General features: G+C 39.6%; 2 protein-coding genes across 4 annotated transcripts in view; one reads left to right on the top strand and one right to left on the bottom strand.

Annotated features, from left to right (window-relative positions):
* Positions 1-21965, bottom strand: ATG3 (autophagy related 3). The gene is made up of 12 exons (XM_065049938.1): positions 21805-21965; positions 18819-18860; positions 15497-15546; positions 14195-14265; positions 12763-12870; positions 11425-11474; positions 9214-9295; positions 8676-8710; positions 7898-8053; positions 7124-7251; positions 1496-1564; positions 1-261 (listed from the first exon to the last, which is right to left on the bottom strand). Exons 1-12 carry the CDS (start codon positions 21874-21876, stop codon positions 180-182), a joined length of 945 nt encoding a protein of 314 aa, XP_064906010.1. The 5' UTR covers positions 21877-21965; the 3' UTR covers positions 1-179.
* Positions 21572-25522, top strand: part of SLC35A5 (solute carrier family 35 member A5) — a 12280-nt gene continuing 8329 nt past the window's right edge. The window contains exons 1-3 of one of the 3 annotated variants that reach the window (XM_065049934.1): positions 21572-21695; positions 23651-23803; positions 24601-24699. In XM_065049934.1, coding sequence (XP_064906006.1) covers positions 23674-23803; positions 24601-24699 — 229 coding nt within the window. In that variant the 5' untranslated portion in view covers positions 21572-21695; positions 23651-23673. Of the gene's footprint in view, positions 21696-22390; positions 22905-23650; positions 23860-24600; positions 24700-25522 lie in introns of those variants that run through there. The other 2 variants (XM_005511468.3, XM_021299693.2) reach the window with 2 other exon arrangements.

A 25522-nucleotide genomic window follows, 5' to 3' on the forward strand; every position in this document is an offset into this window, starting at 1 on the left:
TTTATTTATATTACACATAAAGATTTTTATTAAAAAGGCTGGCAATGGAACATTTTATTTTAAAGCATCAACTTGATAAAAGGTTAGTTACAGAAATTGTGTATGATGTTGTATAAGTCACATGGATGGCTTATTTAAAAAAAGACTTGATAATTAGAGGAGGACATCTCTTCTTTTAGTTACATCGTAAAGTGCCTTGTGTAGTCATATTCTATCGTTGGAATGACAGCCTGTACAAATTTCAAGAAAATAAGAAGGTACCTGAGTTTCTTGTTAAGGAAAGTGCACAATAGCTAGAAATCCTGTAAAACAAAGCAGAAAGCACATTCAGTGGTCTGCTCAACAGTATTTCTTACTAATAGGAAAAGAACACCTTGTAATGACACAGTTAGATACTAGGAAATTCATACAGCAGAACTCTGGTAAGGACATCTGATGCTTGCCCAAACCTACAGATCTTGCTGTATTAAGTCAAAACAAGGAACCAGGAGTTACTTTCAATAAATCTTACAAACACCACACAAACATTTACAATCCCACTTACATACTTAATATTTGTTATTAACAAATGCCAAGGTGAATTGCACCTAGCAAGGCTAATCCCTAGCTACCTTCCTGCAGTTGCAGGGAAAGCAGGTTCCTCCCTCAGTGTCTCAGAAAAAGAAATAAGTTCCTTTTTGAATCATTCTTTGAAAGAGCTCCTTCCCGTTGATGAGGGAAAGTAGAGAGATTAGCTTTGCTAAAGTGAGAAGTCTGCCTTTGGAGAGGAGACCTTCCTTGTCTCCCTGTGAATATCACCTTCAAATGCACATTGGGCCTGAATCTGAAGTCTAAGGTATATTGGATAATTATAAACTCAAGTGTCTGTCCACCTGGGACTGAGGCAGACAGCAAGTGGAAAAATTAAAATAAATCATCACTTTCAACAGTCAAGTTACATTTGGTACTGCATATAAGTAAAACCTACTATTTTGGCATGTCAGTCTCATGGACCATTTCCTGACAACCACAAACTACATAATAATAAGGGAATAAATTGCCTGCTAAAAATCCCTCAATTTGTTTAGCAATAGTGAAAAAAGTAATCTTGAAAATAAGCTATTTCTAACTATTGAGAAATAAAAGAGTTGAACTACCTTGTCAGAGAAGTTACTGCCCAGTTTAGTTTCACATGCTTGCTGCACAAATGGAGCACTGGAATTCCAGTTTGATATTCACAGCTACCTCCTTCACACCCCTACAAACAATGGCTCAATCCTTTCCCTTCAATCCTACCTACGTTCCTTGTTGCTCCTGCCACCTCCCCGCACTCTCGAGCCTTGTAACTCATTTGTTTGCCTAAAGGAACTCATCCCAAAACTTTAGCAAGTGCTACCACAAACAGTTGTTTACTGCTTTCACATAAAACTGCACTCCAGTTTAAGAACCTTGAGGTAACAGCTCCTTACACTGCCAGAAAACTCTAAGAATACTGTGTAGTAACGAAAAAGGATACATGTGAACTCCAAGTTCTCCCCCACCTTCTGCAACAGTCTCTATTATTTTCTTCATCACTTCTGCATGCCTGAAAAACAGAACAGAAACTGTGAAAATACTTTAAGGAAAAAGTAACTCTGTCTTCATCTCAATAAGATTAGGTTTTGTACAAATGAAATAGTTTTGGACTGTTAGCTTCAGAAGCAGCAAGAGGAAACTTCATTTACTAAGGAAAAAAATCACAACAATAACTGAAATATAATATTAAGTAATGAATGTAACATTATTTGACAGGTTCTTACGCTCACAAGGGAAAAAGAAAGATGTTCTATGCTACAGTGTAGACTGAGTGCCATAATGAGAGTCAATATGTATTTCTTAGCAATTAAAAATTACACTACTAACAAATGCCAAAAAAGCCACCAGGTAAGTCGCCACAAAATAATCTGTACCAGCAACAAGCCACCAGAAGTTCCCAGATCACCCCTGAAAAAGATGCCTAGAAATTGGTGCAACTTTTTTTTAGCTGCCTCTGTGGCACTCTTGGATTTGTACAACTTAAGATGTATCAAAAACTTAAACAATTCATAGTTTCCTAGGAACAGCAGGCTACACCAAACCTGCATAAATTTAGAACTGTTGCTCTAGGACTGACTTTGGGTAATGGAAACTTTTTCTGGCAGTAACTTGGGTTCTATGGCAGCTTCTTTCCTCCTGTGGCTGTTATTATACAGCACTACAGGGGAGGACAAACACTTCCTCCAGTCACTGTTTTTCAACGCAAAGCTATCAGTGACATTCCAGACCTACTATGAACCACACAAACATTTGTGTACAACGCTGATTCTGGGAACATCACATGGAATCACAGTATAGCTGAGATTCGAAGGGACTGGTCGTCACCTAGCCCAACACTCCTTGCTTAATGAACAGTAAACTAGAACAGATTGCTCAGGACCTTGTCTGGTCTGGTTTTGAAAACTTCCAATGATGAAGACTTCAAATCTTTTCACAACCAGTTACAATTCAGAAGTAATGGTCTTGTGTTCAGGATAGTTCTTATACCACATTAACCAGGAGATGAAGAACACATTAAATCAGAGGGGAGAACTACTGTATGGTTATTTTACGGTTTATTTATATATTTTTAACACGAACTCTCACATTGTATAATGCATCTTTTATCTATACTTCAACTTTTAAATTCATGATTCTGTAGGCAATCTTTATCAACGAGGACATATAGGGCTATGGACATCCACATACCCAATGCTGCAAGCCAGTTAACAGCAGTAGTTTAAAATACCTGTCCTGAAACAACCTATGTGCCTACTGAGAACGAGGAAGAGTGGTAATCAGAGTTTTCACAACTTTCTAACCATGCTTTGATACCACTATGCAGATCTAAATTGCTGACCAATAACTGGCATTTAGTAATCTCCGAAGTTAATCATGTTGCCAGTGACTGCAAACAAACGGAAGGAAGCTGTTGCAAAGTTACCAACATATGCTGTAAACAGGAACATGCAAGTCTGGACAACTACAAAAGGTCAGCATTTGTCATTTGTTGTGCTGTTGGTCTTTGCAAATCAGCTAACTCTCACAGTTGATGCCAATTCTGGATCCTCATGATGCCCCTGCAGAACACACACCACGTCATGTGCCAAGGCCAGTTGCTTCCTGTAGGAACCTGGCCACTGTCAAAACTTAAGCTTTGACCTTGTCCATAACAGACGAGTATTTTTTGTACTGGCACAGAACCTACAGCTATTAGAGATCTTTTACAAGATACTGTTTCAGCTTCATACATCTTAATGACATTTGTTCTTTCTGTTTTCTAAGGAATAGTTAGATATCTGGAATTCCATAATGGCCACAGTAACAGTCATTCTTATTGGTCATACAGTTACTCATGAAAAGCTCTACAGTTGCTTTATAAACTCAGAAGTTTTTTTTTTTTCCTGTTTTCATTTTCCTTTTATAAGAAAATGTCAAGGAATTAATATGAAGTACGCATACCCCACAATGGAAATAAATAAGATCACTTTGGGAGAAATGTCATCTAAAGTTATCCTGCTATCTAGAGATCTCTCTCTGTTTTTTTTTTTACTTCTGAATAAAAGTACCCCAGAAATAACTCTTAACTCAAGATGACTGAACACACTACATGCTCACTGACGCTTGTTCCAGGACCTGTTTGTAGATCACTTGAGATATCAAATAGATCAGACATTTAAAATATCCACTGAAATCACCTAAAATACTTTCTCGTATATCAGCCAGCTCTTGAGGTGGTTCAGGTAGTATAAGTAAGTTACTATTCATTTTCCAAGACAGAAATACTGCTGTTCCTATCAAAAATAGAGATATACAGAGTTAAGACCATGCATCTAGAGGTTAAAAATAAGTTGAAATAAGCTGTTTTCTTAGATTGATTAGATGACCCTTTATGCTCACATCAGGAACATTGGCTTTCCAGCTGAAAAAACCCTCTCCTGCTTTGCAATTGATCAAATCTGTCAGTCAAAGTACTTGTTATTAACTTCACACTGGAATTCAGCACAGCTGACAAACTAACATTGTCTGAGTATTAGCTAGAAGGGAAATATATACCATCAGACAGTAAAAGTAAAAAATAAAAGCCTTCCTGACATATGATTCAGTGTCTGTAATCGCTCACAAACAATGAGATGGGTGTGGAAAAACCCACAAACATCATAATTAGGAGAAACATTCAGAATCCACAACAGTCAGTTAACCTTAATATCTACAACTCCCCAATCCTTGCAGCTGCCTCTAGTCACTTCCCTGCAGATATTTACAGCACATAAGAAGAGAGTTCAGAAACCTATTGCCAGTTATTCTGAAACAGTGAAGATAACTCTTTGGAATTACTGCAAGTAATTCAGATCTAATTGTAAATGTGTTTAGTAATTAACTAGTTTGATAGCTCCTTCATAACACTCACATAAAAAGATGAGAATTGTGATCAAACCAGTTTGCAGTAATTAATGAGGAAGCTGACTGTGTTCCTCCCAGCATCATAAAAATGCTGACAAGAAATACAACTTACAGCAGAGCTGCAAGATGAACAGTTTCAACTAACTACTCAAAATAGAAGCAATCTCAAGCAGCTGACATCAGCACCACACTGCCTTTTTTTTCCTTTCTCTGACGCATCGCATAAGGAGACACACATCACAAGAAACAACCAAGTAAGTTTAGGACCATCCAAATACCCTACATTACACAATTTTTGTAACATGCAGGGAAGCAACAGCAACAGAGCTAGCCAAACACTGGTACTTCCTAGCTAAATTAAGAACAAAATATTTTCAGCTATTATTTTTCACGTCAGAAGCTCAGACCTTGTTAGCTGTTAGCCTTACCTATTTAAGGAAATAGCTCACCTTGGAGAGTAAAAGAACATACTTAAAACCGCAATTTTCAATATGCTGTTAGCACCCTTTTTTACAGTCTCAAGATAACCTTTTCAAACCTTTCTGATGTTAAGCAGTTGCCAGTCAACTAGATTGCCTTTTGAGAAGGACTAGACAGTTCCCTCCACGTTTAAGACTACAAACAAATCTGTCTCACTGTCACATCAATAAACTCTCTCAAAAGACTAAAAGGAAGAAGTGTCATGATGCAAACCATTTCTTCGAATGTAGATGTGGATTACATAACAAAGGCACTGGTGCTTCACTGGCTTCAGAGGAAGAAGTGAAGACGTACACCGAGCTCTCATCCATGAAGACTCTCAACCCAAATTCACACATTAGCATTACATTTGTTCTTACTCTGAAAAGGTGTTTGCGAAATTGAGCAGATTCCATCACAGCCACAGCCCAGTATAAAATGCACAGTTCCACCTAGTTAGTGAGGGTTGTCATGCCCAAATATCTGGTCATCTTTGTTTTGTCTGAGAGTGCCCTCCCAGCCTGCATCCATCAACAGGAGCAGCTTCTCAATCAATTTGCAGGACTTCCAATAATCACTAAATTAAGGCTTGGCTTCAGGCTTTTCTTTCTCCCTCTACCAATCATGTCCCCGGTCAGTCTGTTAAGCCTTCCAACAGTCATCCCACTTGACACTCCTTCAGGAACACCAGTTGCACTAAAAGCTGCATCCATTTTTTTCATCCAAAACCCTGCAGACAGGTAACATTAAGCCAGTAAAAGTCACTAACAGATTGACCTATTAAAATGTTCTTGTACCTTTATATGAACAGTCTTATTGGATCAAACCAAAGGTCTACCTTGTCCTGCTTATTATCGTACAGCATGTGCTCAAGAGGAGAAGTCAGAGCAAGCACCTAGTAATGCTTCCTGCAAAGTACTACTAGTTTCCGGCAGTGTGCAACCCACGTACTTTCTAATTCTGGAGCATTCTGATAACTTCACTTTCAACAAGTTTTGACAAATGTTTCTTTCATTAACATCATATTGCTTAAATAAATATTTAGTTTAAATAGGTGCTGTGTGCAGAGTTTAATCCTTTTACTGCCTTTGAACATGCCAGCAGTGAGTAGCATTCAATGCCACCAGTTTTACTATTAGAAAAAAATGAACACCTATTACTTCACCTTTCGTGCCAATCATGATGAAGGTCACTGAAATCATAACTCCCCACCACCTCATAAAGTTGCATCTTCTAAATCTAATCTTGGGACCTGAGGCCCTTCAATCTTATGATCAAATAATTCCTAAACCAGAAACAAGAATGTTTTGAGTCTGCAAAATCACAAGCTTGTCAACAGCAAGCTGATTATTTGACACCTCAGCCAGTGACATGGATCCCTGAAGTGTTTAAGTCAAAAGAAATTACAAGACTTAAAGGGGCAACCTGGACTGTGTTTTTTTAACTATATGCAAGACTACAGAGAGCGTCTTTTTTTTAGAATGAGATAAAAGTTCAAACTCCTTTTTCTTAGAACTTAATACTATCAAGAAGCTGAGGAGTTACACTGTTTAAGATATTTGCTCTGTATCACTAAGAAACCTAAAAGGATGTTGGAGCCTACATCTAAGACGAAAGGCACCTTTTGAAGACCTAGGAAACAAAAAAAAAAGTCTGTCTGGCTAGTCAAACTACAGACTCCCTATGTCTTGGGTAGGAAATATGGAAAATGCAACCTGCACTTACATTCAACAAATATTTCAGTGTGGCAATTAAAGGACCTCTATTTAGTAGTGTAAAATTTCAAAGACTTCTGGGGAACAGAGGGTAGTTATTCCAAAATAAGGAGGAGTTATTTCGTATTCAAACAGCTTTTTCTGCTTACAAAGTATACATTTTACTTTTACCCTCACAAAAAGAAAAAAAAGCAGCAAATGCAAGTATGGAAGAATTTTGTTTTACAGAGTTCTAGCAGTCTGCCATCTTCTGGAGTCTGTAGGGAAGTGAAGAAAGAGCAAGTTGGGCAGAGAGAAGACAGCTCTAACTGCGGATTACACTTGCAGCAGTGAGCACTGCAAAGGCTCTAGAGAATCACCAATATCTTCCTTTCATACCACCTCAGAAGTTAACAGACCACCATGGCAATCAAACATGGAAATACATCCAGAAAACCTGTACCAAACCCTTCACAAGACCAGCAAAATGCCTTGTGTCTGCATGCTGAATCAGACCAGAAACAACAACTTACCTGCATGGATGAACTGAGCACATGGGAGGTGGGGGAAGATGAGGATGGTTTTCAATGGTCACTGTTTTCTTGACATGATCTTGACTAATATCTTCATACATATGCTCTACTGTTAAAGGCTGCCGTTGCTATAGGGGAAAAAGGAAAACAACAAAAGCATTATTAACAAAGAACCTTTTGCTCCTTCTCAGCAATTCTATCATCATTAACGGATGAAGCACCACAAATTATAAGTATCTAATATACAACAGTTCTGAAGGTACACTGAAAGAACCGAGTGCATTAAGATCCATATGGTGTTTTTGTTTTTAATATACCAGGTGAATGGCAAAGTCAATATATTTGAGAAACATTTAGATTCCCATTGAGGTATTTAATCCATAAGCCCTAATCAACTTTAACTCAAGAAACACGGTCAATAAAGGGAAGAGGGATTTATCTAATCCTCTCCCTCTGAAGATCATGAAAACACATACCTGCTTACTTGACTGAGTTTACTGGGGTTATTATTAACTCTAAAGAGCTAATAGAAACTCAAATGACAGAGCATGATTTCCTTCCTTCCAAATGTGCTCAGTTACCAGGTACAATTCACTGTTTTATTCAGGTACTTCCTGCAAGTACCATAAATCCTGTCTGCATCCCTGACCGTATAATGGTTTTCTCACTATTTTTGTTTAAATTTCTACTATGGATAAGCAACAAAATAGCCTTGCTATTTGACACACTGAGTTTAATTTCACAGAAGTGGGACAAAACCCAACATAGCTGTACCTCATCATATCCAAATAACCAGAGCCTCGGAGTTTGGTAGTATTTGTCGTAAGTGATGTAGAGGTCATAAGTCCTAGTCTGTAGAATAGCATCTTCTCCTCCCACATCAACTTTAGCTTTGTTAGCTTCTACAATTTGTCTTGTGTCAAGTGTTGCCTGGTTCGAGGTAAAAATGACAACATTAGTATTGTCTTGCTTGCTTTCCTCTTTTCCCACCCTAAATAATTATGTAAAGCTGTAAAACTGAAATTAATGTTAAGTGAGCATTAAAAAAACATAAGCTTTTGGATTTTATCTTTAATTTAGGATTATTAGTTTCTTTCCCACCAAGTGATTTTTTGGTTTTATTTTTGGGGTGCTTTTTGTGTTGGTTTTGTTTCTTTGTTTGTTTGTCTTCTTATTTTAAAAAATTCCAGCTTCCTAAGGAAGCATACAACTACATTGTCACATTCCCTTCTGCTGCTCATCTTCTACATGTAAGCCTCAAAAACAACCACTGCACTTTTTACCCCTTGTGAATACAGCACTGTCTGTAAACAGACAAAAAAGGACCCGCAAACAAAGCAAAATTACTGTCATCAAAATCTTTGAGGATCTAAAAGTTATGATTACTGCAGTAGATTGGCAGGAGACAAATCCATAGGAAACCAGGCTCAGTAATCCCACTGCGTCTAACAAGCTCATTGTGCCATTCCTTTGATATCATTATTTTTACTTTGCTTGTGTTCATGTTGGTAATAAGCATTGTAACAGACAAGACAGAGAACGGTTCACTCACATCATCTGTCTCCAATAGCCCACTTTCTTCATACTCTGAAAAGAAGACCCATAAAATTCTGTGTTCAGCTCGTAGCTACTCATCATATTCTCATTCACAAACAACTCCATTAAAACAAATCTATATGTGTCTAAAGATGTTTTATTCAGGTAGACTTCCAAATCCCCAAACCAGGCTATACCTTTTTTAATACAAGTTTGACCAAGACTATCATAAGTACATGATAAGCAATCCTGCAGCCATTTTAAATTGACAGACTGAGTTTAAATGTAGCTATGAACCAGGAAGGAAGCTGTGCTAAATCCCTAATTTTTGCTTGCTTTGATCTGTTCTGCTACTCAAATTAATTTCCTAGCCATTGACATTCACACAGGTTTCAGCACACAAGTTAGAGTAAACATGCAACACTAAGACCATACAAAAGATAGGGATGAATTTTTCAGCATGCATTCCATTAAAAAGAAGAGCAGTGTTTTCTTATAGCATACTGCTTTAAAGGCCTGAAATAAAGCATATCCCACCCAATTTAAGGAAATACCTTCCATGTCTGCAGCTTCTCCTTCATCTTCATCATCATCATCTTCACAAGATGCTGAACATTCTGGTATTTTTATATTATCCTTTAGAAGTTAAATTGAAAACACTGTTTTAAAGACTGCTGTATCTATACAACCTAACAACCCCAGCAAATTTAAGTTAAGTCTAGTCAATGCATACAGAAAACAAGAAAAATAATTTCTGCAGCATTAAGGACTATACTGAACTATTTGTTTGTTAACCCAACTTAGTTTCAGAACCTTAGTATGATGTTATAAATCCACTAAAAAGTTCTTCTTTGACTTTGTAAACTAGAGTGATTTAATTCCTAAGCAAAGAAGAATAAACACAGTGTTAAACAGTCAGAATTTATTTTAAAAATCCCACCTATCTCAAACAAAAGGCAATGACAAAACAGCTATGATGAAACATGTAGGTTAAGATTTTCTATTACCAAACCCACAGTCAACTGTGCAACGGTTCCATAATTGGTTTTAAAACACACGAGAGACCCCCAAAAATGCAGCACATTTTGACATATGTCTGAGGAAGCACAGTCCAACGGAAATGCATACAGCACAAGCCCTCAGCGAATGTTTCCTTCTTTTTGGCATTGTGGGCCTATGCATGGCATTTGAACCCAACAGACAACCCCATAAAAAATTCAGAAGGGAAAGGTCTCAATTTCTGTAGGTTTTATAAAGACTTTATGGAGAATACTCCAAATAATGATTAGAAGATGCTGTAATTGTAAGCATCAGGTGGCTGGTTTCCTCATCGTAAACCACAAAACAGTAAGAAACCAAGTTGTGAAGTGCTTTGTCAAATAGAACATTAGCGGAAGAGCTGTCATTCTGAATTGGATGTGTGGTCCAAGAAATGACGTAGTGTACAACAAGCAAGTTGTTCTACATACAATATATTAAAAGTGAAATCAAATTCATAGCACACAACAGCAGTTATAAATCACAATATCATTCCACAAGTATTGTGTTTCATAGAAACAGTGATCACCTATAAATGTTCCTTACTGTTTGTTCCACCATTATGTTACTGACTTGTGAAAAAGCAGTTATTTTTTACTATATCCGGCAACTGAAATACAGGTGCTTCACAGTTCACCGTATCAACAACACTTCGAGCTGTTTACAGTTGTGCAGTAGCATGCATCAGCCCATTCTATTTGCCTCTAATTTTTAAAAATCCAAAGTTTTGTCCTTGCAGGGTTCAACAAAGTCTCATAGCGCACAGAACTCCACTTTAACAACCAAACATAGAATAGTTAAGGTTGGAAGGGACCTTCAAAGCTCATCTAATCCAACCTGCTGTGATGAACAGGGACATCTTCAACTAGATCAGGTTGCTCAGAGCGCTGTCCAGCCTGGCCTGGAATGTCTCCAGGGATGGGGCATCTACCACCTCTCTGGGCAACCTGGGCCAGTGTTTCACCACCCTCATTGTAAAAAATTTCCTCCTCGTGTCCAGCCTGAATGTCCCCTTCCTTTACTTCAAAACAATTACCTCTTGTCCTATCGCAACAGGCCCTGCTAAAAGTCTGTCCATGTTTAAAACCATTTTGTGTCTCTGTTTCTTAAACATGTTACCTAACATATTTCCTTTTCAAGTACTTCCAATTGTTCTCAGTTTCCTGAGAACCTAAATTTCAGATCTGGCTCCTGCTGCAGAGTGACTTTTTGGAAACATGTGCAGAAACCAATGACTTTATAAGACATCTACATTTAAACAGTTTTAGTACTTCTAAAACTTGAGGGTGCAAGTCTGTCAAACAGGACCAAATGCGTTAAAACTCTGCTTGCAGCAGTTACAGATTACGAAAAAAATACTTCACGCCCCTACACTATTTTTCCGTATAAAAATTTCTTTACACTGTATTTCTAAACATTAGTTTCTTGAGACACAAGGCTGCAGCATCACTGTAAACAGAATTTAACTTTCAGTTTGTAGAGGCCTGGCACAAAGGCACACTGGGCTAAAGACATCCCAAAAATAACACTCTGTCAGTAAACAAATAGTAATAAGGAGATGCACGTGCTTCAACTAATATCATGGGCACTGAAGGTCAGTGTATATCTGCAACACAACCAGTGACAAATTATATTTTAATTTTTCACAGGAAGTACTGGATTGCTGCAGGTAAGACTTATTTTACCTTCAGGTCCTGTAATAAAGAGGACAATTTAGAAACAAGTACCTTACTGTCTAGTGTGATCTCCTTAACTGCTTCTGTTGCGCCCACTATACCTGTTAATTGAACAAGAAATTTGCATTAAGGAAGCTTGTTTCTTTGTTGCAGAATACTACAGAAAGAGGTTGCAGAGACCTCAGAAAGCAGCATATGATCTTTCCAAGTTATATCGCACAACAATTTTGATATTTGAAGGGCTGTTTATTTGGTATTGGTAGCATGCTTAGTGCTGGACATCCATAAACAAGCCATACTAGTAACATGGAGCACAACAGCACAGCTGTTGCATATCATAAATTTTGTTGATGAAACACTGCAAAGCAATTAGTAGTTGTTTTTTTTTAAGGAGCTTTTGCATAAAATGATATCAGGATAGGCACTCATGTCACAATAATGGAACTCAGCTTCACGAGCAAGGCATGCATTTATGAATATTTCTGAGCACCTTGAAAGTAAGGTGTTCATGACAGAGCAAAAACATAGCAGAAGACTCAATGCTTTTAACTGAGAGGAAATGGCAGTAAAAACCATCCCAAAATCACAACAGTATAAACTCTTGGAAAGACAGAACTTCATTAACTCATAATAGAACACAAAGAAACAGAATAAAACTAATAAAGCTAATAAAATTGCCAATCCTTAGAAGAAAACAAAAGGATTTATAAGAGGCTATACTAGGAAGACTAATAAGATAAATTCATGTCAGCAGTAATTTTTAGACTTCTCTATCTAAGTACTTACTGTAAAAAGGGATCATCTCCTACACTCCCCTGTATTTAACATTTAGTTTCTTTTTACTGGCTTCCCTCTCTCCCAGTGAACTCCGATACTAAAGTAATAAATATTTTCTAATGATTCCCTCTTTTAGCTCAATCCAACAGTTGAACAGAATGGAAACACCAAAATAACTAAGTCAGTTGACGTCATCATTAAGATAAAGATCTCAATGTGCTTCACATGCAATCTTACTAAAAAAGAAATATTTGCATATTCTTCAAACAAAACAATTTAAATCAGCATACTCTTCACAAGATCTTATTAAGGAATGAGTGAATACACAGCTCACTTTTTTCAATAACTTCCTAGAACTTTAAGAGAATACTGAAATAATTTATTATTAGCACCTCTGAAAAGCAGCCCGTTTCAGGAATATACAGGCATTCAGTTAAACACCTGAGCAGTCATACACCAATCAAGTGGGTAGCTGGTAACATAACCTATTTCTTCCAGATTAGATACTAGTATACAGCACCTACACATAAGAAAGATTTTAACTTGCTAAGAGTGGAAACTGAAAATCTTTCAGTTTACCAAACACAAAGGCTGAAGCAAGACTTGGAATACCTGCATTGTGAAAAGTGTCTACCCATCCCCCATCACCATCATCTTCTTCTATAATTGCTTCCTGCTCATCTGAGTACTCCATCTGCTTACACCTTTTGTAGCACGGCACTGTAAAAAATTGCAAAGCAGAATTAATGCAGCCATTCCTATCCAAAACTAGATTGGAGCAAAAAGTTATCCTACAAGGCCTTCTGAAATGTGGTAGTCTCTCATATACCCTGATTTAAGGAATCCTAAAGCTATGTCTCAAATGCAAAAGCATGAACTTAAAAACATACGTTGATTGGCTGTACCAGATATTTTATGTATGGTATTATAGAGCCATTCAAGTACAGATTTACACAGGATTTTCAGAAAATAGTCAAAGAAAGAATGCAGATCTGATTAATGCAGAACAGATATTTTCCAATATCATAAACAAGGACTATGTTAAAAACGCTCCTTTTCTGCCAATGTGGAGAAAACTGCTGCATGAAGTGCAGCATTTTTAAATTGCTCTTAGACCTTTCAGAAATGGAGAAGAGGGGTGTGAAGAGAAGTCCTCAGAAGACTTCCAAAATGAGGCCTGTAGGATGGCTCCCAGCCTCATCCACAGCCCAAAATTTTACTTAGGCGGTAGGGCAGTGTGTCACCATCTGCAGGAAATGTATTTTGAAATGTGATCTAGAAGAGTCAGAGCAATGGGGAACCCTGGAAGTGATGGGAAAAGAGAAAGTAGATCATTTGACCATCAAGACCATCTTAGGAAAGTCTGTCCAACACTACCATAAGCATTTCTCCATGATAGTACACAGCAAGTCTTCAAAAAACAGCAAGTGAAATCCAAGCACAAAATACAACCCAGTGCCACTAAAAATCTCCTCAGGCTGTTTTTAGTACTGAAGGTATATTTTTTGAGAAAATTATTTCCCCATGGTTGTGCTTTCTTATCCATGAAGGTAGTCACCACAAGTATACATATATATACAACTGTGAACCTTATCAAAATTTGATTTAAAATTCTGTAGTTATTTAAAGGATAATGACATTAGTTACATATCAGAACCAGAAGTATCAGTGTCACCATGAAAGACATTTCAAGAACACTTTAATAGCCCAAGTTTTCCAAAAGAAAGAGGAAAATAAACATCCTTTCCATTTGGACATCGAATATGAGCTAAAAGACAGGATAAAGAACAGTCAGAAAAGGAGGTACGTAATGTCTAAGCTTCATTTCTCCTTCAAAAATGGCAAGCTGCGTTACTAGTATTAAGCCCTACTAACAACTGGTCTCAGGAAAAGATTTCAGATATACAGAAAAAAAAATTAATATTGTGGAGCCAAAACACCCGATAATTGCTTCCCCTGACAATATAAACAATCAGTAGAGTTGATAGCACAGTCAATCATGCTATCAATCCTTCAAAAACTTAGAGTTAAACTTTAGCCTTACCATTTTTAGTTACCAAAAACTGTTTCTCTGTTGGCAGATAAGCCTTGACTTTTAGTTCTTCTCCTGAAGCCCTGTAAAATGAAGTGCACCATAAATGGTTGAGAATTTTATGATATGCAAACAAAATAACCCTTCTATTTCCAATTTACATCAGAAACATCTATATACTCCTCTTAATCTATTCTCAGAATCTGTTTGCTATGCCTTTATTTTGACCACAAGAAGACTTTTACATAGGTATGAGGTTAAAAAGTTTAGCCATCCTTAAACTATGGAGCTATTTTCTGCTTCAAAAATGACTTTCACTTTGAGAAGGCCAAGCAAAGATGGGTTGACAGAACAATCTACTCTACATGAAACTCCTAGGATTGGCAACAACCATCCCAAATGTTTGTAGAAAGCAACTTCAGAAAAAACAAAACAAAAACCACACACAACAAGAAATAGGCCTCTACAAATACGAAAACTGCCCATAGTCTCCAGAGCTCAAGTAATCTTTACCAAGCTCACATTACACAAGCATCTGCTTTCACCTTCAGAGGTTTTTAGTTTGGAATAAGAGTCTAACATTCTAAATAGTCTGTCTAAACTGCTGGCACATAGGATAGACTCAACATCATGTTTTCTCTGAAGGAGACAGTGAAAAGGCAAGAAACAATGACTGAAGCAGTATAATTCCTCCTTCAGCTTTTCACAGCCCAGTAGAGAGCCAAAGAACCTTTATGATACCAACTGCACAGAAACTGTCCATCTAGGAACTGACTGGTTAGTGTTATAATGCAAGACACCAGTAACACATAAGGAAGCACCTTATTGTACATGAAAGATAAGGGATTTCCAAGGGCAAGCACTGCACAAAGTGATCTGATGTAGGCCAAAATTCGAACAAATGTAATTAACAAAAACTTCTCTAAAATACACCAATTACAACCAGTTCTTAGCAATCCCAGTTGAACACAGCCTTTGCTTTTTCAACCACCAATACCAAGACAAGCTCAGGGAGATGTACTGCTACTGCAGCTAAGCACTGAAAGCATTCACAGTATGTACCAGCTTATTTCCTCTACAATCTCAGGAAAACAAAACACAATCCCAAAACAAATCCTCATCTCAGCTGCTACACAGAGCAATAAATAAGTTCTGCTCAATATAAAGACAGATTCATCATAAAAACAGCACAAGTTCTATCGCAAGAGTCCATGTACTATTCTGAAATGAGACAACTCTACAGTTGCATCCAATGGAAACACATAAAGCAAAGAAAGGAGTGCTAGCTTTCTATAGTTCTTTCATTTTACATACCATTGCCAAGTAGGACAGTGGTGAACTAAGTGATCTCCAGCTGCAACAAACTGTTAAGGCAGGAAAAAAAAATTAAGTTCTTTTCAACAAAACATAAGAAAATAATCTATAATGTTTCTCAATATTAATATTTCAGTTGCACATTCCTTTGATAGATTAACTATTTAACTAGTAACTGTTTCTATCAGTTTACTTTTAACTTCATTTCTCAGCTAACTGTGAAAACTAAAAGACTAAGTTGACTTCACCTGAAGGAAATGCATACTGAGCACAATAGCAAATTCAGATAGTTTGAAAAAGCTCTGGTATATACCTACCAGTCTTGTAACAAGCAAATAAGTTTCCTAGACCCAGTAACATTGTTTACTTTGTGATAAAGAAACTGTTTCTACTTGCCACTCTTCAAAGATTTACAAAAACAATTAAGAACTTAATGTAAAACACCCAAACAAACAACAACAACAACACAAACAAAAACCGCTAACCAAAAAAACCGCACAAACAAACACCCCACCAAACCTCTTTTGGTTTTCAGAACAATTTTGCAGCAACAAGAAAAGTGAGACTGTCAAATTCATTGAACCAGTGACAGAACTGCAGAGGAACAGTGTACATTTTAAGTAATGACCATCACTATGATAGTTCTACCTCTGATGTTAACTAGGTATGGATAATCAAGTACTTAGTGCATTAAAAAACTTATGTATAACTTTGTTCTGAAGAAATAGCTTTTTAAAATCTTCACTTGTTCTTAGTATCAGAGATAGAGGCTTCTATAAAAAATCACATCATTATGTCAAAGCATAGTAATGCTAGACTTGTGTACAAACTCAAAATTCACTCAGAAAAGTCTGACTCACTGGGCTTACTTTTTGTACACACACATTGAGGAAGGCAAGCCTGCATTTAATAAAAGTGATCTGTGTGCTCTTTGCACCAGCTACTTTTGAAAATTAGGTGCCCATCTACTGCTTCAATTGCATTCTTGTCTTAAAATGCCATTTTGTAACAACATACAGTTGTTTACAAAGTTTACAAGAAGTTGTTGGAGCATGACAAAACATGCTTGCGGCATGTCACCCATTTTCTCACTGTGTCCTCCACAACAAGCTGTATCAGCCTAGCAGAAAACACCACAACACGCACTGCACGTGGATTAACAGATTTAATCTCTGCAAAAGTGCTTTCTTTCACCCATTTTCCCAACAAAAGTCCCCAGCCAAAGTTAAATCTTCACTTTAAAGAAAACAGCATCCCTCTCAGCACACATGGAAATTTTAAAACTCATTAGCCTTTATGTAATAATAATACATGAAACTCCAGAATGATTTAAAATTCTTTGTTTAAGGAACTGGAACACTCTTTGTAGAACCAACATTAAAATACATCATTGAACATGAAAAAAATTTAAAGTGCTATAATTTCAGTTGCATTTTCTTCAGTTTAGGCAGTATAATTAATCTAACTGGTTTCAGTTTCTATTTCTTAAGCACTAACGCTATCTCATCCCTGAATCAATATTCCAAAAGTGGCAAGAGATCAGTTTTAGGACACCATCTTATTTCTATTCCCAGAAAGGAAGATTTTTAAGATTTGCCTGTATTTACATATAAAATTAAACCAGGTGTTATCTTTCTGAGGTATTAACTAGTAAGAACCCATGACAGGCAAAAGTTTGTTGCAATTAAATCAAGTACAGATATATGAAAAGATAGAGTAGCTGTCGAGTTTGATTAATGAGTCATCCTTAGCCTTATCGCTAATTGATTCATCTTCAGAGGCAAGACACAGGGATCCCACCAATTCTATAAAAGTCAGCATCTTAGACTCAAACACAGTTGAACTGAGATTCACTACCCAAGAAATCCAAACTCATTCAAAGATAACATCCTAGATCTTTACAGATGACTTCCAATTATTCTTTAGCAATGATTACTATATAAAGACCAAAATCATCAGAGAAGAAAAAACACTATCAAGGGGACAATTAGCAGATCCACACTACAGGCTCATCTAAATTTAACAAAAAATTAATCTTGCTGTATAACTGTTTCCCTTTTGACTACTGCTTTGAATGATCCAATCTATTAATCTTATCAGCACCTAACTTTATACCGAGGATACACACTATTTGCATTCTAACTGGTGTTTAAATACTGCAAAGTGTTTAGTGCAACATAGTGTGGTTCTTACTACCTTCTATAGAAAGTACCTTTTCTTTCAGTACTACCGCAAAGTTCCTCCCCCATACATCAAGAAGGGATTATGCCTTAGTGGAAAATTTGTCTGTTTGTTTTATGTATAATATAGTTTATAAATATATTAATAAGCAATATATAAACATTTATATACACACATATGTATGGTTATCAGAACAACATAACACCCTGTTGCTAAGCCTGTTTTTCTAAGCAGTACTCTTCTGGATCACAGAAAGCACAAGTGAATACTTGCCATGCAATGTAGTAGAAAAATGCTAGGTACCAATGTTAGGAAAAATACTCCTGTCCACATTATCTACCTGCATCAGTCACCATTTTTTCCTTCCTCTTTTTTTTTTTTTCTTCTCTCATCTTCACATATGTGCATTCTGTCTCATTTTTCTTTCATTCTACCTAACAGCTAACATCATTTTCTTATGTAAAGATAATGTATTTTCAGAATACTAGTATTTTAATATGAAAAAAAGTAGAAGAGGGGAGTCAAAATAGGATTTTTTTTTCTAGAATATTAAAAACAATGATTGTGCAATGCTGATTGTTTCTCTTAAGAGCAGACTCCCTAAAACACTACAGCTGCTTGGCAGCAATCCAAAACACAACCAGCCTGCAGCAGCCTACAGAGAGGAAGGGAAAAAAAATAATCATTGGATACTCTGTGTGGACAAGCATTTGTAATGATTTAGCCAGAGCCCGGGAAGGAACCAAAAGTGAGATAAGCAGTGACTGTTCCTAAGATACATGTTCCCCTTTGAGTTGCTTGTGGGAAACACCTCTGAAATCGATATATTCCTGTTTTAGTCCTATACAACCATTACAAATTGAGCTGTTGAGTCAGCACAAGCTTTCTTACAAGTTTTTCACAACATAATACAGGAAAAACCATCTCACATTCAGATATCAAGTGCCACCTCAACAGGAATTCTGTTGATCTACTTCATCTGGAGAGTAAAAATGCCATTTAAAACTTCTACTTTGAGGAAACTGTTTCAAGAAGCAATAATTAGTTGGCAAAGACATGAGTTGTTTGAGATTAACATGGTCATTTTGAATAAAATTTAAAGTATATTTTGGAAGTAATTATAAAGTTTCTAAATACTTACTTCTTCAGGTGTAATTACTCCAGTTTCTTTAAACTTGGACTCCTGCAATAAATAAAGTTTAGAAATTTTGAGCTCTGTTGTCATATCAAAGTACCTCACTTTACTGGTAAAGACAAATATCTGCTCTACTTCTGTCATGGAACTAGCTCTGTCCACAGAGAACTGTCAATCTAGAGGCAACCTCTGCAAGGGCTGATAGGCAGCTTACTTTAACATCCTATGATGTAAGGCCCAACAAAATTACTTGTTGCAGAATGTCAGAGATTATGAAAAAAAAAAAGATCACATATACAAAGTAATTTTTTTGCTACAGCCAATTATATCAATAATGAAGAAGAGATCCCCAGCACTCACTAATACATTTGCCAGTAAGAGATAGAATCACTGATTCCAACTGGTTTTCTAACAGTCAGTACTTTGAGACTTTTCTAGGCACTGAACAGCACTGCAATGCATAAATATGAGTCTTTGAAACTAAGAAAGGTCATGAAATAAATGACCACACCAACTTTTCTCTGTGGTAGGAACTGTTATGAAAAAAGAATTAGTTACTGCTTTTTCATACCCATTTATGTACCTTCATTATGCACCTCATGGAAAAAGTTTTGATTTTTGCATATTGACACTTTTTTTTTATGGAGGAAAGAATATGGCAAGCAGCAACATGATTTAGTTCTGCATGGAAAAACAAAGTACTATTGCATTAAAGATGACATTTATGAAATTTAAGGCATTTTTAGCATTTCAAATTTAGAGTAAGTGTATTTTGTTTCAGACTTCTATTTCTGTTTTGTTTTCTTCAGAAAAGTCTCAAAGCACCAAGGAAACCCTGGCATCAGTGCTAAGAACCACTTTTGAAGAATAATATTTCAACCATGGCATAGCTCACTTTTCAAGTTTTTGTGTCATCAATTACTGAATACTGGCCCTAAAAGCAGCAACTGAAAAGTACCTCACTTTTAGCCACAACTTCACACCACTGAATCATTAAGAAATCATTAAAGAAAAGCAGCCACTGCTTAACTTAATTATACTTGATGCTTCACCCTGGTGCATGCTATCACCTGTGCTATGTAAAATGAGCACACCTGTTCCATATAATACTGATTACTTCCTTTCTCCCTCAGTTCTAAAGAAGAGACATTCAAGAACAAGATTAAGATAAGCAAAACAGAGACTGAACTAACATATAGTGATGTTATGGTGTTTGTAAAAAGAAATCAAACTCAAACAACCCTATTTAGAAGTTTGGATTGCTGTAAAACTGAGAATTCTCAATAACATGTTATGCAACACTACAGTGGAAACAACTTATTATTTAACCTCAAAATGAACCATAAGCAGTAGGCAACAAGAGCAAACTCGTGTTTCTGGAATTACATAAGTAAAATATTGAAAATATCCAACCTCTTTTCCCTAAGGATAAACAGTTCACTTTTTCATCTCTGTACATTCTGCGGTATGTAAGCTAGTGAGAAAGACAGGTCTAGTTTCTTTCCAAAGTTTCCAAGTTACAGTATATAGGCACATATACCTGTAATACATATTATTACTCCCAATATGTTGGAAGTTCTACTCCTGCCTCCTCTTAATAGTACATCTATGCACAAGAATTCATCCCTTGTTATTCCAGCTGTGCAACAGTAAATGTATCACAGTAAACAAGTCACTTCACCTTTCCACATAGCAACTTCTCTACAGCCCATATATGTCACACCGGTAGGCAATTCTAGGTTCACTATCAAGGCACGCTATATGACACAGAGGAACAAATGCAATAAATAACTGAGTATTAGTCTTCTGCCTTAAGATCTAAGCTGCAGAGTACAAGGTATATAGAAGGTCACACCATAAAGCCAGAGGCAGAGAGGTTGTCATCATAAACAATTACAATGAAAGTATATTTTCAAAAACATGGAAAAGTGTGAAAATCAATAGTGAAAGAACTGCTGGCAAGTTAAGCATTCACACACAAAGTTGGGTTTTACATTCAAAAATATTTGTAAATAGCAGGCAGAAAATGTGATGTAACTTAAAAACTGCAGAAAAACACTTAGATGTGCTGCCTGTCTTTACAAGCAGACTGTTACAATGCACCCTTAACAACTAAACAGTCCATTGCTACTATTTGCAGTCACTTTACCACACAGAGGCTTGTACCAATGTAGTAATGCCAACACAGAAATAAGCTATGCTACATGACTTTATACCTACACACGTAATGGAGATGTGACTAGTCTTCTTCTATGCCAGCTGAAGAAGTTTCACTCTTACCCAAAATAATAACCACAACACACTCCCTGAAACCATACTTAAGCCTATAAGATATGACCATCTTTGGATTTCCATCCCTAGTGATGCAACTTTAGCCACTTTAACAGAAAATTCCTCGAGCGGTAGGGCCGGCAACACCGAGCCTTTGAAGGCCTGTACCTCCCACGAGAATACTCCCACCCGTAATGGGATGTGAGCTCCAACTCAGCGTCCCCGGTGCAGGATGAACACCGAAGGCTTTGCCGCTCAAGGCCGCCCCAGCAGAGCGTCCCCCTGACAGCACACCTGCTCGGGGGAGGCGTGAGGGAGCACCGCGCCCTCGGAGACTCTCCGCCGGTTGCGTAAAGCCACCGCAACGACAGAGAGCTCCTCGGGACCGGAGAACAAGAGAGGCCGCGGCTGCCGGGAAGACGGAGCAACCCCCAGGCCGCGGACGCCCGTCACGACCCGCCAGTGCAGCTGGGAAAGGCCCGCAGAGGCGGGAGCCGCCGTAAGGACCCATCAGCGGGCGGGCAGCGGCCGCCCTGAGGCTGACACCTCGGAGGGGAGGCCGCGGCTGCTACCCGCGACCCCGGCAGCTCCCAGCTCCACGGCCACCTCACGGTAAGAGGGCGGGCGTGCATCCCCCTCCCCCAAAACGACACCAACACCTCAAGGAGCGCGCGCCTCCCCTCACCCCACCCCCCCAACAGGTTCCTGCGCCGACCGGCACCTTGAGCACGGGGGTGAGGTACTCGGCCACCTCCAGGGCCTTCCCCTTCACCGTGTTGATGACGTTCTGCATGGCGCTGCCGGCGGGCCCCGCGAGGAGGACAGCCACCCCCTCCCCCGCCCCTCCGCCAGCGACCTCCGCGGCGGCCCCGCCAGCACCGCCCCCCCGCCAGTCACGTGAAGCCCCGCCCTTCCCGGAGCAGTTCCCGCCCCGACCTGCGCTCCATGTCGCGCACACGTGACGTTTAACCGGCGCTCAACCACGCGTCACGCCCGACACAGCGGCGGTGCGCCTGCACGGGGAGGAGGCGGGACAGCGGCGGCTCGACGCCCGCCGGCGCCGCAGCCGCGCCGCTCCCTGCCGTGCGCGTGCGCAAGGCGCGGAGATGCGGGGGGAGGAGAGGGACATGGCGGGAAGCGGGGGACTCCTCTTGCTCATGCGCGCTCTGCGGCCAATGAGAAGGGGCGGGGGCACGCGGGAGCTGGGGCGGAGCCTGGTTCCCCGAGGCGCTGCGGTCACGTGGCCGGAGCGGCCGGGAGGGGCGTGGCTGGCTGTCAACAGAGAATGAGGGTGCGCGCGCGCCCGCGTAGCGAGGTGGCGGCGGGGGAAGAGCGGCCCGGGTGTGCGCGCTGCGGGGCGGGAGGGCAGCGCCTCGCCTCGCCTCGCCCCGCCCCGCCAGTGCAGCTGGCCAGGTGCGCCGGGAGCTGGACAGCGCCCACGGCTGCGGAGAAACGGGGGGAACTTTGCGTGGGGCGCTGAAGGGCTGACTGTGCTCCCGCAGGCCTGGCGGCGAGCCGGGGAGCCTGGTGATGGGCGCTGGGGGCGTGCAGCGGGGGTGAGCGGGAGCGCGGTGCCGCGGACTCCCGGGAGCCCGTGACACCGGGGTGCTTGGCGCCGGCGTCTGGACACCGGCTGCAGCCGCCTCGGAGGCCGGCCCACCCTGCGCGGCCGCCGCCCTGCTTCCAGGCTGTAGCCGCCCGTCGACCTGAGGCAGAGACGTGGCAGACGGCCGTCCGCAAAACCAGACGAGTGTTGCTGCAGCGCGGAGGAGCGGAGCGCTCGGCGGCGCTTACCGGCCGCGTTCTCGTCGCCGCCGCGAGGTGGGTGTTCGCCCCGTGCCGGCTCCTCCGGAGCCGCTCTCGCCGATTGCTCCGGCCAGCCACGCTGGGGTGGAGCGGCGCGAGCCGCGGTGGCCGTTAACGGACTTCCCGTCTGCAGCCGGCTCGAAGGGGCCTCCGCGTTTCCTCCCCTGGCACAAGGGCCGGTGCTGGCCTTCTCCTAACCGGCTTTTCAGGCCTGGGGTCCCGTTAACGGGTCGGCTGGGGAACGGCAGCCCCGGAGACGGAGAGCACGGGTTCATCTCAGGCTCGGCCGCCGGTGACCCGTGTTCCTCCTCTGCCTCCCGGGCACAAGCCGGTGCTGAGTAAGCCCCAGGTCATCTCTGCTCTGTTGCCCTCTCTTCACAGCTGTAAAACTTGTCCTTGCTGGAATTAGCAACAAGAAAACTTTAACAAATATTAAAGAAAAATAACTATGTTAATTTTTTAGTTGATTGATATTTTGCAGATGTGGTTTTCTGACAAACTGGCCTCTTCGTGCCACTTCCCAAGTCGCCATGTATACATTGTATATGCCCCTTTGCTGATCTTCATAGAATGTTCCTCTCTCTGTCTTAATTCTTTTTAGTTAAAACAAAACAAAACTGTAGAATGCGATCATGCCTTGTGATGTAAGGATCCTTGTACAAGCAGTAAAAATACAAAGCAGTAAAATACACACATTTCACCTTGTTTAACTAGTTTCTGGAAGTATTATTCATAGTATGTTTTCATCTTGTCATCCAAAGGTCACTGACAGCAAGACAACAGAATGAAGACCAACTGCCGTGGTCGATTTATGTTTTGCTCCAAGACAACCACCTATACGTTTCTGCTTGGAGGCGTGTTTATTGCGTTGGGCTCAAGTCGAATCCTCCTGATGAAGTATTCTGCCAATGATGGTGCTGTTGGGCAATAAACATAACATACCTCAAATAAGAAAGAGTTGATGTTTGGGGTAAAATGGATACCCAAAAGCCTAGTTCTCCACCTGCAGAGTTCTTAGCGTAAACATTCTGATATATAAATAGTGACATGTACTTCTGTACTTGGGGGAAAAAAAGAAGTGACAAGTTGATTTGCGAGGTGTATGACCCACGTGGAGGTTCACCTTTAAAAGATAAGGCAGTGAATTGTTTTATTGCCGATTTTCAAAGGCTAAATTGTTGTGTAAGCAGTGTCAATGGTGCGTGTCTGGACTAAAACATTTGTCTCACAAAAGGCTTAGGAGAAAAAAGTGGTATCATAGTGGGCGTGCTATAACCAGCTATTACTGCTTCTCCTTTTGCCAAATATTATCCAAGTATGCTAACAAGGGAAAGATACAGTCCTAGAAGAAGGTTGTGCCATCCTGGAAGCTATTTTTTGTGAGGGAAAAAAACCAGCATATTACTGTTTGCAGAAAACATTCCCATTTTCACATTTTTTTTTAAACAGTGATGTTCTTGAGTCCTTCCAAAAAGTTCTGCTGTAAACTTGGACCAAATGAGGGAAGGTTTCAGCCCAGAAAGGACATTGTTTGGGAAGCTGTATATCATAGAAATTTGAATATTTATAATGAAAGTGCCGACATAGCCTTTTGCATTTATCAAAAGTGGCTAAAATTGTGACTGGAGGGGTTAAAATAGTTTCTTGCTCTAATGATGAAAACAGGAGGCAGAATCTGATTGTCTACTCTCTGATTTGCTGAATTCCACAGAGAGCAAATATGACTACCTTCCTACAACAGTGAATATATGTTCCGAAGTAGTAAAACTGGCCCTGTGTGTGGTATTGGCATTATGGGTTAAGAAAAAAGGTAAGTATCTACATTTAAAATGACTAAAATATGTTGATTTTCCAAGATTTCCTTTACTTCAGATGCTTTTTTTTGGTAAATGATAGATGATGCACATGTAGTAGTGTGGAGTAGGTTCTGCTAGTAAAGTTCACTGGAATTGTGTCTTCCATGCGGAATTATAGCTAAACCATACATTTATAGCTCTAATTTGTGCTGTGAATTCAGGTGTTCTTGAGTTGTGTGTATGGTAGCTGAAATAGGGACACATAGGCTGAACTACAAAGTGAAATGAAAACACAGTCTAACATTTTCAGAATTTTGACACAGTATCATGCTAGGATAATAGGAGTCACCTCTCTGTGAGGTCATGAATTGAACACAAGCTTAGAAATTGCACCAACTCTTGTTCTGACCACTTCTATTTATAAGCACCACTGCCTTCCACTGAAGGGGCTTTACGTGTGTGTAGTAGTATTTGAGTTAGAAGCAACATATCAGTTTTATAATTCAAGGTGGCTTTGTTGTGAAAACAAATTTTGAGGTTAAGGAAAAGCGGTGTCAGGCTTTACTAGCTACTGGTTTTGTATTGCAGGCTATGTTTCCTTTTTCTTTTTTTCCTTGGTTTTTCTGTCTTGTTGTAAAAAGGATGAAAGGTTAATTTCATAGGATTTCAAAATGGTAGAGAACAGAAGTTTAAATTGAAAGAGGGTGTCAGGCACTGGTGACTCATGTTAAATTGAGTGCTAGTTTTGACCGCTTTTCCATGTAGCAGTCATGGCTTTGGCAAGCTGATGAAATTTTTACCTCCACCATTTGGTATAGATATACCTAAGTCAGTGTT

The sequence above is a fragment of the Columba livia genome, chromosome 1 (genome assembly GCF_036013475.1).
Source record: "Columba livia isolate bColLiv1 breed racing homer chromosome 1, bColLiv1.pat.W.v2, whole genome shotgun sequence".
Lineage (NCBI taxonomy): Eukaryota > Metazoa > Chordata > Aves > Columbiformes > Columbidae > Columba > Columba livia.